At 48.0% G+C, this 15,423-nt stretch overlaps 1 protein-coding gene across 1 annotated transcript in view; it reads right to left on the reverse strand.

The window, feature by feature from the left end:
* Positions 1 to 747: 747 nt before the first annotated feature.
* The window catches only part of C1QTNF12 (C1q and TNF related 12), a 73,934-nt gene continuing 59,258 nt past the window's right edge, over positions 748 to 15,423 (reverse strand). Inside the window, exon 9 of the mRNA XM_074975619.1 lies at positions 748 to 1,053. Within this exon, the coding sequence (XP_074831720.1) occupies positions 1,030 to 1,053 (24 nt within the window). The 3' untranslated portion in view covers positions 748 to 1,029. The remainder of the gene's footprint in view (positions 1,054 to 15,423) is intronic.

Genomic DNA, 15,423 nt, shown 5'->3' on the forward strand with positions numbered 1-15,423 from the left:
TAGAGAGGCAGAGTCCTATCTTGCTGCAGTATGGACTCATTCTGCCTTTGAATAATTTAGAGTCTTATCATCCCTTAACAAGTCCCCTCTTCTTCTCTAGGGCTTTCTGGGATCGTTATGTTAGGTGACAGCTGACTTGTTACAAAGGTCAATTCAGAGCCTGATCCAAACTCCTTTGAAGTCAATAAGTCTTTCTATTGGAGCCCTTTGCATCCTTACTTTGAATCAGGCCCTCATTTCCCATGGAAGGAAATGTTGCTGGCCCTCTGCAGGATCAGAGTTTCTATGCAAAGTATGAAAACAATTCCCCAGGAACTGTGAGGCTTAATTAGCTGCAATTATTTCATGGAGGTCAAAGTCCGTGTTACCCTTCCCCAGTCAATTCACACCCAGGTGCAGACAGAAGAAAATTCCCGAAGGAACATAAGGCAGAGCTGGTTGGAAAGTATTTCTTGTCTCATTGATGTTCTAGACAGAAATACTTTTTCCCATTTTTTTTTCTTTTTACAAAAGTTATTGAGTTTTTATACACTCTTCTCCATTCTTCTGTGAAAATGGACTCCCCATCCACCCCAAAAACGTTGAATCAAAAGGCCATTTCTGGTTAATAAGAAAAAGCTTTGACACAATGTTTAGCAATTCATAGGTTTTATTGTCCCCACAGGGAAAGTGAGGCACAGAGAAGGTAAGAAGACTTGCCTCATCCCATAAACAAAGCCAGCTGGCAGGGAACAAAACCCAGATGCCCTGAGTCCAGAGAACCTGGGGCTGAATTTAAGGGCTTTGTTGAACCCCAAAATTAAACTGTTAACCTCACCCAAAATCAAATGGGAAAACAGGCTCACTCTTGTGCAGCTTTCCCGGAGAATTGAGTCCTGAAGCAGACATCTGAGGCTCCCCTCTGCTGAGTTCCAGGCTCCACTTCCAGTGAGACAGTTGCAGCAACAAAAGGGAGAGAACTCAAGATGATCTTGTTCCCAAAGCTCAGGAGCCAGTGCCTTGAGCTAATAAAGAATCTTTACTAGCAAATCACAGTATAGCATCTATGATATCCTGTAAAGGGCAGCAAGAAAGACAGAGACATGTTCATCAGCATGATTAATCCTTGGTGATATTCTCTGAGCCAGCCTGCAGTTATGGGATACCACAAGCAGGAATCTGCTCATAATTGGAAACAGCAAACTTGTGTATTTTTTCCATTGACTTTTTTTTTTTTTTATTCTTATACAACTTATGCTGAGAACTGTGACTCTGCGGCTTTTAAAAAGCTCCTGCAACCATTCCCCCTCCCTCCCACAGGCTATCAGAGTCAAAACAGAGCATTTCTTGTGACCCCAAACGCCTGTGTGATTCCACCAGGCAATAGAGGAGGACAGCTGAAGGGAGGAAGCTGGTCTCGATAGTATAGTGCAATCACGGCCAGTTTGGCACTCCCTGTCTTGGAGAGGATTCTTACGATAGCTTCCAACCTGTCGGTTCTGGAAACCACAATCCTGTGTGCGGCTGCTGTTGTCCATGCAGTACAGTAGCTGCCTGTCATTGTCAACTGGCTGATTATGCCAGGCAAGAGCCAGGGGTTCTTCCCCTTTCTCTGTTTCTCCGGGCATCACTCTCAAATATCTTGTGTGCTAGTTTTTAAACTTTGCAGATTTGACAGGACTTGGCAAGGCGGAGGTTGGGGGGATGGTGGTTTGGGGATGCACACAGGGGAAGAGTTCATTGTGTCTGCGAGAGGAATGCTTGACTCTGCTTTTACCACAAGTGATGAAAGTGACAAGAAATAAAAACAAATGCTTGGACAGACTCATTCTGATTAGCAGTGGCTTGGAAAAGAGAGAAGGAGAGAGAGAATGAAAAGGAAGCGTATCAGAAGCCAGCTGTGTAATATCTACAAGACTGGATAAGCAAAATGATCTATGAGGATTCCCATCAGGGGCTGGTTTCAAGGTGGGCAGCTGTGTTAGTCTGTTTCATCAAAAGCACAGAGAAGTCCAGTGGAGCCTTAAAGCCTAATACTTTTATTTGGGCAGTGTGGCTACATCTACCCAAAAGGGTTTTTCTGACAAAACGGAGCTTTAGTTGAAAAAGCCTGAGGCACATCTACATGTAAAATGCGCTTTGTCGACAGACTGTCAACAAAACCTAGCAGATCCGCCGACAGCATGGTGCCTGTCCGCATTCAGGAATAAAAGCTGGGAAGACGTTCCGGGGGCCCTTTTGTTGACAGACAGAACTTCTGATTCCCCAGGCAGCCCTGTTTGCTGAGCTTCCAGTTAGCTGTTCTGTGGAGAGAGAAGCCGGGCAATCTGTCTTCTCTCTGTCAACAGAGCAGATAGAAAGATCAATCCCTTCTATGTGTAGACACAATCTATTGACAGAAGATTTGTCAGGAAATCCCTTCCGACTGTCAATTCTGTCAACAGATGCTTCTTGTGTAGATGTATTGTGGCCGGGCCAGGTCTGAGGGCTCCTTCAGAGGGGAAAAAGGTGGCCCAAACAGGCAGAAGGACCTGCTAAATACAAGCAGCTGAGTGGGAGCTGGCTCAGCCAAATTGGGGCCAGCTGACTCCACTATTGGCTTGATAAAAGGCCTTTAAAAACACTCCACAGTTGAAAGGATGGGAGGAGAGAGAGGGTGGACTGGAGGAGAGGTGTAGGAAAGACAGATTTAGGCCGTGTCTACACGTGCATGCTACTTCGAAGTAGCGGTGCCAACTTCGAAATATCGCCTGTCACAGCTACACGTGTTGGGCGCTATTTCGAAGTTGAAATCGACATTAGGCGGCGAGACGTCGAAGTCGCTAACCCCGTGAGGGGATGGGAATAGCGCCCTGCTTCGAAGTTGAACGTCGAAGTAGGGCACATGTAGACGATCCACATCCCGCAACATCAAAATAGCGGGGTCCGCCATGGCGGCCATCAGCTGAGGGGTTGAGAGACGCTCTCTCTCCAGCCCCTGCGGGGCTCTATGGTCACCGTGTGCAGCAGCCCTTAGCCCAGGGCTTCTGGCTGCTGCTGTGGCAGCTGGGGATCCATGCTGCATGCACAGGGTCTGCAACCAGTTGTCGGCTCTGTGGATCTTGTGTTGTTTAATGCAACTGTGTCTGGGAGGGGCCCTTTAAGGGAGCGGCTTGCTGTTGAGTCCGCCCTGTGACCCTGTCTGCAGCTGTTCCTGGCACCCTTATTTCGATGTGTGCTACTTTGGTGTGTAGACGTTCTCTCGCAGCGCCTATTTCGATGTGGTGCTGCCCAACGTCAAAGTTGAACGTCGACATTGCCAGCCCTGGAGGACATGTAGACGTTATTCATCGAAATAGACTATTTCATTGTTGCTACATCGAAATAAGCTATTTCGATGTAGCGTGCACGTATAGACGTAGCCTTAGAGAGGCTAAATTGAGAACAAAGCAGACCAGCTTTGGGGCCAGGAGAGCTGAAGAGGGAGCCCCAGGAGCAGTGGCCGGGCTCCCTGCCTTGCTGACCTATTGCAAACCCCAGCCGCTGGGAGAAAACGGTGAAAGACTGGAAAGACCAAAGAGACTAATTTGAACCGAGGTCGGGGTAAGAGGGGCCCTTGCCACAGTAGCCTATGTGTTTTGTCTTCCTATTGCTGCTGTAACCACTGCTGGGCATCAAGATTTGCCCTTTGAACCTACTGCAAGCTGTGTTTATTGATAGCGCTTGGTTTACGCCAGTTATGCTCACTCTTGACGTAGCAATCTGCCTGGTGGCAGATGCGTGTCTTGGTTCTCTTCTTCATGATCTGCGGTTTCACAAGGGGTCGGAGAGCAGGCGTGGTGTTGGCGGCTAATGGCTCAGTAATGGACAGGAAACACTGGTGCCATTTCCCCACCCCCAGCAATACAGCAAAGCCACAAAATCCCGGCTACTTAACTCAGATTGACAGATGCTCCCCCTGTATATAGAACAACAAGAAGTCTTGTGGCACCTTATAGACTAACAGATATTTTGGAGCATAAGCTTTCGTGGGCAAAGACCCACTTCATGTCTCATGCATCTGATGAAGCGGGTCTTTGCCCATGAAAGCTTATGCTCCAAAATATCTGTTAGTCTATAAGGTGCCACAAGACTTCTTGTTGTTCCCGAAGCTACAGACTAACATAGCTACCTCTCTGATACTTGCCCCCTGTGTATATACACACACACATGTGCGCGTACGTTCAGGGCATGCTGACTGAAGGGGACTGATAAAGGAAAGATGCAGGAATAAGGAGGTTGATCATGGTGAAGAGCATCCATGGTCTGGGGGTTGTACCCAGTGTTCCTTGTAAGCTGAATGTTTGGGTGGCTGCCCAGGAGAGATTCAGGTACCAGACAGCAGAGCGCTGACAGGCAGCATGTGTTCCTATTGGCGGTGCACATCTGTACATGCCTTGGTGTGCATAACAAAATTTATTCCACCCATGGATGGAAAACATTGGAGGAAACACTGATCATGCCCACGAAACGATTTTGGTTTCGAAGCCAGAATAGTTAAACCAGTAGGAAAACTGCATCGACCAGGTCTGTGTGTCTCAGTATCTGCAACTAGAGAAAGAGATAATAGTGACCCACCTCCCGCACTTCATCAGCTTCAGTGCAGGTGAGGAAAGTGCTTTGAGCTACATGAACGGGAGGTCCTGGAGAAGTGCAGAGTATTAGACTATTTCAAGTACTGATCCAGATGGTGCTTGGCCCTGCCAGGAGGGCAGGGGACTGGACTCAATGACCTCTCGAGGTCCCCTCCAGTTCTAGTGTTCTGTGATTCTCTGTTACGTGTGCAGAGCATAGGAATAGAGCGGCAGCCCTGCTCCAATAATCTGAGGAACTGTTTTACCTACAGAACTCATGACCTAATAAATAAAGCTGTTAGTCTTTAAGGTGTTGCAGGACTGTTTGCGATTTGTGACGCTATAGACCAGGTGTGTCCAGCCCGCGGGCCGCATGCGGCCCTGGACAGCTAGTAATGCGGCCCCACAAGATCGTAAACTTTTAACATTGTTGTGTGATTTATATACACTAACTATATTATATATTTTATATGCGGCCCAAGACAATTCCTCTTCACTCAATGAGGCCCAGGCAAGCCAAAAGGTTGGACGCCCCATGCTATAGACTGACACGCTGCCCTGCTGAGATGGTAACTCGCTTGTGTCTCTCTCATGACTCCCGCCACATTCTGGGTTTCAGAAACCCCCAGTACCCATTGCAGCAGCAGTATGTATACGTACTTAGGCTTTGCACAGTGTGTCTAGTCAGGAAACACGATTCTTTGGTGCTCACCCTGCCTAGGTAACTTCTTCATGCTATTATTGCATGAGGGTGAGAGAGACAACTATCACGTAGGTTTGAGCTCCATGGCTACAATGCTATTTGGTGTGTTTATTGCAAAGCTTTTTGAGATGAGGCTATGAAATATACCCCTTAACATAATGCAGCTCCATTGCCAACATGGGCACAAATCGTTATGTGACAGGCTTTATTTTAGGAGAGGTTGTGAGGTCTAGCGCACAGGGCCAGTGCTCTGGGAGTGCAAGGATATGTGTTCTTTTCTTAGCTGACCTGCTGGGACCTTCAACAGGTCACTTTCCCCCTCCTGTGCCTCACTTTTCTCCCTCCCCACCAAGCTTTGTCTCTGTTGTGTAGAGTGTTAGCTCTTTGGAACAGAGACTGCCTTCCATTATGCATATGTACAGCACCTAGCACATGGAGCTGTGGTCTGTCTCTATGAATTACTATAATGTAAATAATACTGAGAGTAGAGTCAGGTTCCCATTCCTCTCTGCTCCTGCCCAGGAAGAAAGCGGGAAGAGGGAGAACCCAGAAGTGGAGGATCTCGCCAGGTCCCTGGCCTTGGGTAGATTTGCATTGGCTGCTTTTCTCTGAATGCCTAAGGGTGTCTAGTGAAAAGGAAAGGGGGAAAAAAATCACCACCTGTTCACTTAGTGAGCTCATGCTTTTTAATTAGCCTGTAAGTCCCCCTCTGACAACTCAAGTATGAACAAGCCTAATGAGGTTCCACATTACATGAAAACTTTACATGCCCTGGACTTGGGGAGGGGGTGTGAGACAGAGAAAAGACACAGACACACAGTTCAATGTATGCTAAGACTGAGACGTGCATAACATTGAAATCCATCTCGCTCTCTCTCACCCACAAATGCTACCTTCACTGCAGAGTTAACACAAGCTTTCTATGCTTGAGTGACATAAGGTAGAGCCAGGTGAGAGCACCCAGCACAACGAAGTAACAATCGTGCTGCACTTTGCATGAGCAGCTGATGAGCTGTGCTACTTGAAGAGGTAAGGGGTAGACCTGAGCAATGTTCCCTCTAATTTTTTTCCCATCCATGGGCGGAATAAATTTTGTGGTGTGCACCATAGCATTGCAAGGTGCACCACCATTAGAAATACATGCTGCAGGCTGTGGGTGCTGGGCTAATCAGCTGGATGGCACCTCAGTCTTTGCTGGGTGGCTGCCCAAGCACTCAGCTCACAGGGAACACTGGACCTGAGCATATGTCTACTCTGCAGCTGGGAGGTGTGATTTCCTGTGCACATAGGTAGGTAGCTTCAGTGCTAAAAATGCAGTGTGGACCCCAGAGCCAGGGGGTCTTGTGCTCTAGTGGCTTGACCTAGCCACTGCCAATATGCTACCCCAGGCGGGACTCACACCTCCAAGTTGCTGTGTCGACATAGCCTGACGGGCCAGCCATCCTGAATGAAAAGCACTGAGGCATGCAAGTGGCAGGGCTTTGTGTGTGGACAGAAACAGAGCGAGCGATGAGACTTGAATTCATGTGGCAGTTAAGACAAGCTCACAAAATCCAAGGCACGTTAGGGTGAGTAACTTTCTCCTGTGTTCACACACCTGCATTGGGACTGACGATGCTTTGGCGCACGCCACAGAATTTATTCAGCCCATGGAGGGAAAAGAATCAAAGGGAACACTGCTCAGGTCTGTCCCTTCCCCCTTCAAGTAGCACAGCTCATCAGCTGCTTATGCAAACTGCAGCATGATCGTTACTTAGCAATACTGGGCCAGCAAGTCACACATGTCCACTGCTACCACCATCTCGTGCCTAGACCTGAGGGACCCCTATGGACTGAATATCTAGACTGTTGCGTCCCTTTGCCTGGCACATCCACAAATCAACTCCTCTTTCCTCCCCTTCATTACCCATCTGATTCTGATCCTTGTGAGGGTTAAGCTAATGGCTTCCCCAGCCCAGCATTATCAGCAAAGATCCATATCACTCCTTAATATACCTTCAGGCTCTGGCTCCGGCTCCTATTTGTTAAAATAGTCAGGAAGGGGCAGAAGAATGCAAGTCATTGAGACTAATCCAGGCAAGTGGTAACAGCTGGAGATCGGGCACTGAGATGTCTAGCAGGACAGTGTCTCATTGGCATTTTTCTTCAGAAATAAAGAAAAAAAAGAAAAAAAGAAAAAGACTGCGTTCCTCAATACAGGTCAATTCCTCAAATACCTGCTCACAGGGAGCCAGCCTGCCTGCAGCCCTCTCCCTGGCTGCGGGACTTGGCCATCCACGCTGGCTCTGCTGCTGCCAGAGGCACTGAGATCAGCAGCAGCAGCAGCAGCAGGTTTTCGGAGAGTAACGCTCACCTTCTGCACAGAGACTGCACAAGGGACACATGACTCCTCAGAGGGGCTTGTGTAGGCCCTTTGCACCAGCGTGACTCTCCCTGCCCCTTTCTCAATAGGCCCGAGATAAGTCCTTTCCCAAAGCACACCAGGCTGGGAATCCCAGTGCCTTTCTGGTGCTTAGCCATTTGCTTCTGTTGCGATCCACCATGGCAGAAACAAGATTCCTAAGCACCTGCTTCTGCTCTACGGAGGAAGGCTATGCTAGTATAGGTTGCACCTCCTAAAACTGACACTCTCTGGTCCAGCAGCATCCCTGGTCCTAGATGCTTCTGGATCAGAGAGCTGGAGCAGGAGGGCAAATCTAGCTGGCCTCCCAGCAGTCCTGCAGGGGTTTGGGGGGTGGAGGGGGGCAGCGGGGCCAGGGTTGGAGGTGGCATCCCCTGGCTGCCCTGTGGGGGGATATGGCCAGAGCATCAACATCCAGTGTCCCCAAGCAGCCACATGGAGCCAGTGTGCTAGTGTCCAGCGTCTCTAGCTGACAGATGGGGATGGGGTTGGGGAGCTGGCTGCGGCAGTGAGCCACAGAGTCATGGCTGGAGGGCCAGCAGGGGCAGCCAGGGATTAGTGGGTGGCGTTAGCCTCCCCTGGTCCAGTAGAATCCCTAGTTCTGGACCACTGAGGTCCTGAGAGTGCCATCCCAGGGAAATACAACCTGTGCATCCGTCTATTACCAAAACACCCTGCGGGAGAATTCTCTGTTGTAGATGAAACATCTGGGCCAGCAACAGCAGCTGTGAGATGCACAACTAGGGGACAGCTGTCAGTGGGGAGTTAGCCCATACAATTCACTCCACAAGGTATTAGGCAGACCAAGGCTTTAGGAAGCTTTAGAAAGCTCACTTGGATGGCTGCCACCTTAAATTAGCAATCTCCTTCGGAGGGCACTTCTGGGAGGCAGGCAGATATGCTGTTCACACCTGGGAGTCAATCCACATGCCAGGAGGTGTCAATGCTGCAATGCAGAACCATGCGCGCAGCAGAGAAGAACAAAATCCCTTCCACTGAATAGTCACAGCAGCCGGGTTAGTTTGTCTTGTCACAAAACAGGCAAGCAGTCCTGGAGCACTTTAAAGACTAACAAAATGATTTATTCAGTGGTGAGCTTTTGTGGGGCAGACCCACTTCTTCAGATCTGGAAATTTTTCCTCTGAGGCTCTCTTTAGTGTTGTTCTGTGTACCACATAGACTTGCATGTTCTAGTCCATTCATTTCAAGCACCCTCACTGGCCAGGGTACCAGAGTAGTTCAGTAACAATAAAAAGGAACCTGAAGTCATTACATACAAAAGTAAATTTGGGGTTTGTGGGGCCCTAGGCAATGAGCAAGCGGGGGTTCTACTCCATTCCCGCTGCCTGCAACCCCTATGCATGCAAGGAGTAGTGTGAGGGCTTCCCGCCCTCCTGGAGAGGATCACTGGTCCGGCAGAACAGGTCAAGTCCCCACACCCTGATCCTGCTCCCAAGCAGCAACACTGGGTAGGAGTGCATTCTGGAGGAGCGGGCGGGTTCCAGTCCTTGGCCCTGTTGGCCCAGTGGCTAATCTGCTTCTGGTTACACCTAAGAACTTCTCTTCTGAGATCCTGTCTCAGAGGCTAAACAGCAACAGCTCAGGCTAATCCATGGATGGGTCCCCTTGCAGCTTCTTAACCATAAGACCACTCCTTGTTCTTCCCTGGTGAGCGGGATAAGACTGCACTTATTAGAGTGTAGGCAGGTGGCCCATTTGTGGAATTAGCTCTTTGTTTTCTCTCTCATTCAAAAGGATGATCTTCTTTGACATATACTGGCCATGCCAGAGTAGAGAGAGGAAAGCTCTGTGGACATGGAGAAATGCTGAAGAGTTAAGGTTTTCCATGCTGGTTTCTGCAGAAGTTTGGAATTGTTTTCAGCAACTTAATGCATGTGCTAGCTGTGAAGAAACTTTCCTGCTGTGAAGTGCCAATGCCCATGGAGGCTATCGGGAGAAAGAAGCGAGGAATACCATCTTGGGAAAGACTACTGTGGAAAATTCAACTATCTAGACATTCATTTTTTCAAATAACTCCATGGCCCATCTCTCTTCACACCATGTTTGCAACTGGTTTTAAGAGCCCTTGTGAGAACACATTTTAAAGGGGGAAGACCTCACAGCTTTCTTTGGATAATTTCAGATATAGGTAACACATACGAGCTAATTAAGGTAATAGTTATGGCTTGAGGACTTGCCTCTAGAAAAATAACCTAAGACATTTGATTACCGTGAGATGGATTTTAATGTGCAGAATTTGGGTCTCAACCACTTGTTGCTCATGAACGAAATTAAGTGGATTGATAAAACTAACTGCTTTCAACACAGCATAAAATATGAACCCTGCTTTGCCCCAGGTACTTGGAAGCTCTGACAAAACTGGGTGACAATAAAACTGTCTGGCCCCGGGGAAGGGGGGGGAGAATAAGCAGCAATGCAGATCTCTCAGATTTCATTAGTCAGACACCACCAGCAACTGACTTTAACCATGCAAATATAAACAGGCACAAGTAAGGTCACAAAAGACTCAGAGGCCCAACTCTAAAATCTCGGGTTTCGAGCTTGATTTGTTGCAGTGAAGGGGCCAGCAGGAGCCTAAATGAACCCCTCTGACCATCCCACAGTGCAGAGCTTCAGGCTGGAGAAGCAGCCACCGTTGCAGTGGCCTGTTCTGCAGCTGAGGTCCAGCCATATCTTTCAATCAATCAAGGGGAGTGGGGTGATTTCCTTCAGCTGAGATTCTAGCCCTGGGCTCTTACACAAAATATTGAGTCTGTTCTGGTCTGGCTATGGTCTGAAGAAGTGGGTCTGTCCCACGAAAGCTCACCTAATAAACTATTTTGCTAGTCTTTAAAGTGCTACTTGACTGCTTTTTGTTTTGATAGTGTATAGACTAGCACGGCTTCCTCTCTGTTACTAAAACCACTTGAGTCAGCAAATTAGGACTAGTGTCAGAGAGGTCGCCGTGTTAGTCTGTAGCTTCGAGAACAACAAGAAGTCTTGTGGCACCTTACAGACTAACAGATATTTTGGAGCATCAGCTTTCGTGGGCAAAGACCCCCTACATCAGATGAATGAGTGGCAGGGGGCAGGTTTCAGAGGGGTATTTAAAGAGTGGGGTTCCAGTAAAGGGGGAGGGCCAGAGCTGCTGAGGTCTATTCAGCAAGGTGGAAATGGCCCAGTATCAACAGTACTTATCAAAAGAGGAAAAACCAAATCAGATCAGACAGGGGGATGTGAGCCATTGTCAGCGGTTGATAGCTCCCCATTCCATGCTGACAATGTCATGTGGCTTTGTCAGAGACCACTGGAAAGTGGGGGACCAAGATTCCTGCTAATTTTTCCCATCCATGCACAGAATAAATTTTGTTATGTGCACCAAGACATGTGCAGATGTGCACTGCCAATAGAAACACATGCTGCCGGCTGTGGGTACTCTGCTGATCAGGTGGGCAGAACCTGACTCTCTCCTGGGTTGCCCCACAAGGGCTCAGCTTATAGGGAACGCTGCCTAGGTCATCGGCATAGCTGCAAACAGAACACACATCTCCTGGCCACAGGCTCAGGAACCAAAGATACAGAGGGTGCTGCAGCATCCCCAGGGTACTTGCCTAGCATCCAGGGTCCCGACTGCTTCCCTGCACTCTGGGGACTCTGCTGCTGGCTCTGGATCTGGGGTCCTGGCTGCCTGCCCTATGCACTGGGGGGGCTTTGCTTTGGCCTTGCATACTGCAGACCTGTGCTTAAGCCCTGTGCACTGAGGGCCTTGCTGCCAGCCCCAGGTCCCAGCTTCTGGCCCTGCACACCAGGGCTTTGCTCCCAGACTCAGCTGGGAGGGAGGGGGCAGGATAAAGATAAGGGGGGATGTCAGCATCCCTGCCCTTAAAAATGTCCCCATGCCACAGGTCCTGGCTGCCAATCCAGCATCAGTGGGCCATGCTGCCTTCCCATACAATGAGCCGTGATTTCACCTGTCTGAACAGCAAGAAGTTTTGTGGCACCTTATAGACTAACAGATATTTTGGAGCACAAGCTTTCGTGGGCAAAGACCCGCTTCATCAGATGCACTAATATCTGTTAGTCTATAAGGTACCACAAGACTTCTTGTTGTTCTCGAAGCTACAGACTAACACAGCTACTTCCCCGATACTGTTCACCTGTCTGGGTGGCACTCACAGGATGCTACATCCACGGCATTAATTACCTCTGCCCTTCGAGCTTACACCCAAAAGGCTCAGAGCTCAGTGCCATCCCCACCAGCCCAAAACATCTCTAGAATTTCCATTACTCAAGTAAAGCTGCGAGACTCAAACCTGTTTGAGGATATTTATGCTGTTTGAGAACATTTCCCCAGCTTGCTCCTGGTTTTTAGATTACTGGCAGTGCTCCACGCCCTTTGCTGGGAAAGAGAAGCTTTGAGAATTACTGCAGCCCCCGGGAACTTTGATTTGAAAAAAATAATTCCAGCAGCCTGCACAATTTTATTAGATTCCAAGTCTAAAACACAATTCTCTCCCACTCCATCAGCCCTGTGGTAGCCTGTCTGTCAAAGGTGAAACCTGAGCCACTGTTAGGGACCTGATTCTGAGTGCGTGTCAATGGGCCATTCTCCCAGGTGAGGCAACAGGATTACACTGTTTTAGCCCAGATAAAGGATGTTCTTTATGGAATTGAACTGTGTCACACCGCCCAGCCAAGGATTCTATAGAACAGGGTCAGCAAACCCCCGGCATGGATGCCAAGAGTGGCATGCAAGCCAATTTTCATCAGCAGGCCAGGCAGGAACTCAGCTCCACCCCTCCTCCCCCATGCAGCTGGTAGCTTGCTCAAGGCCAGGTCGCCTGTGGATTAACAAAAGACCAGCTAATGCTACCAGCCACCACCTCAGTGGTAAAGGTCTACATCTTCATTAATTTTTTAATGAAGTTGCTGTAAGTAGGACTATTGGAGACTTTAAAAAGTATCACCGGCACTCAGACCATGCATGGAGGTCAAAAGGTTAAATTTCAGCGCTTTGCCTTGGAAGGGTTGCTGGCCCCAGTGTAGTAGGTGCCCTACAAACCTTAATTAAGTCTCAAAACACTTCCATGAGTCAGGTGAATATAGTTAGCCCAGTGCAAAATGGGTGTAACAGAGGCACAGAGCTGTCATGGTCAGACAGCAAGTCGATAGCGCAGCTGGCAATACAATCCTAGACAGAGTCCTGACTCTCAGCACCTTACTCTGAGCACGAGGCTATTCTGCCTCAGCCTGACAGGCTAGCGGCTTCCTCCAATCTGCTTTAGATGCAGATAGATGTGCTGGTTTGGCTGGATTGAGATAATTTCCTCAGTTTCCCTTGTATCTCTCAGATGGAGAGTGTCCCAGTGGCGCTGCTAAGAAAAGTGCAAAAGGATGTTACCAGGCATTTTTAAACAAATGGGGTACTGGGGAAACGGACTGCAAGACAGTACAGTGTCCAGGAATTTAGGACTGACTTTTCTTTCATTCAGCCAGGAGCACTGATTCAGCATCCTTCCTTCCCTGCTGAACGCTTCATTGATTTCATTACCTTCCAGTTACCTCGTAAGGACTCAGTTTACCAAAGCTAGCCCCCAAAATTCTGCTTCTCTTCTCTTTCAGGAAAACTTGTTCCAAGAAAGTGTACTGCGAAGAACATCTTTATGAAAGTGGGCAAGAGAAAGAGATTGACAATAATTTTGTGGCCTGAGTTATAGGGTCAAATTCTGCTCTGGTTATAACTATGTATATTTCCCAGTGAAGCAGGATCATCAGAATGCTAATATTATACCTCTTTATAGAACTTTTCTGTCCAAAGACCTTTCCAAGCTACAGATGCTGCCTGCAGCCACCTCTGGGGTGGAGAGCAAATGTCAGACGGACAAGGAACAAATACAGGCTGCTGGACCCACTGTTACAAAAACAAAAACAAACCTGCACATTTTATTTGCCAGAAGCACACACCGCAGCAATGAATTAAAATTAAAGTGCCTAATAAATAAACAGGTGCCTTGTAAAACAGTTTAAGAGCCTGATTTATAACCCAACAAAAGCAGCAAAAAAAAATGTGTGGCAATGCCTGGAAATACAAACCAACCTTCTGTGCTTGGCTGAAGACATGGAGCTATTTTTTTCTTGTTTTCCACCAGAGTATGTGCTAAAGCGCAAGCTGATCTGAGGTTGGATTTTATTATTATTTATCGGTGCAACTGAGATCAGGGTCCCGTTGTGCAAGGCAGTGCAGAGTGACACGGCCTGAGACAGTCATTATTTGAGTTCTGCCAGTGACAACCTAGGAGCCCCTGTCCTGGACAGGATTGTGCTGCAAGTTGAACCTCTTTTGTCCAGAACCCTCGGGACATGACCAGTGCTGGATGACAGAATTTGCCAGACTGGGGAGGTCAGTATTGTGTAGCACATTACCAACACTCCCACTGCTCACTGGGGTCCTAGAAGACATTTAGGGGTAAATAACAGCTAAATAATAGCACAGAATACTGAGAGCCAGGACTGGTGGCTGGAAACAAACTTTATGGGACCGCAGGAAACTTAGTCACAGCCATGATAAGTGGACGTCTGGCTAATGAAAATCATGCCAGATTATGGATGTTGCTGGACAAGAGAGTTCCAGATTAGAGAGGTTCCGCCTGTAGATGGTATGTGTACAAAGAACCAGAAAATGTGCTGGCCTCCAAAGAATGTACAAACCATGTTTGGTTGTCCTTGCGTCACAGTCCGTGCTTCTGAGGCTTTAGTCACATTCATATTTTTTAACTATCTACGGTTCTTTTCATTCTTGCTTTCATAGGCTCTTTTCCAGGCTTTTGTGCTAATTTGAACATAAGAACACAAGTTATTTAAGCAAGCAATTGTCCCAGAAGGAAACAGGCAGTCTGCTTATCACAAAGACAAAAATATTCTTATGTTAGAACAAAATCTAGTTGTGGCTGGAACATTTGGTCTGGTTTACTGAGGTTTCTATTAAGGTTAATATGGACAAAAATGCAACAAGCTTCTAAAAGTACCTCCTTGGTACTAGGGGCTCCCTAGGTCAGAATTCCAAATACGTGCACTTGTGCACAGAGACCTCCATAGAATCTTTTGGGTGAGTGTATGGGCATGGGAGGGTCCATTGTCATACTGGACTGAGGAAATGGGGAGATAATTTGTCTCATTGTTATATAGAATGCACAAATAGCTAGTTAAAATCAAGAGGCAGCATTGGGTTGGAAGCAATTAGTTATTGTAACTTTTAAATTACAGGGCCCAGGAAATAATCTTGGGTAATTCGTTGCATACTCAGAATTCAACTGCTGTGACATCTGGGGGAAAGGAACCCACGGCCTTTATATGTAACCAAATGGTTAAATAACTTCTGATGCCAAACTCAGTTCAGCCTTACCTGTGGAACTGGATTGGTATGTCCATAATGACGTCAGGCTGCACTGCATATGCCTATACTGCACCCAGAGCCGGGGCTCTGACTCAGCTTTGCGCCCAAGACCCCATTCCTTCCAAGCACATAGGACCTCGGTCCTTGGACCCTGCAAGGAGCACCGGGGTGGGTCAGAGCCTGGGCTCTACTAAGACTGGAACCCAAACCCTGTCATTTTGCAGTGTGGATGCAGCTCAAGCCATAGACCTGAGTCAGAAGGTCTGAGAAGGGCAAGTGCAGTATGAAGGCACTAGCATGGCTGTAAGACCTCAGTCCAGCACCTGTATGCAGTGTGGGTGCTCAAGGGAAGGCT

The sequence above is a fragment of the Carettochelys insculpta genome, chromosome 23, assembly GCF_033958435.1.
Source record: "Carettochelys insculpta isolate YL-2023 chromosome 23, ASM3395843v1, whole genome shotgun sequence".
Classification (NCBI taxonomy): domain Eukaryota; kingdom Metazoa; phylum Chordata; order Testudines; family Carettochelyidae; genus Carettochelys; species Carettochelys insculpta.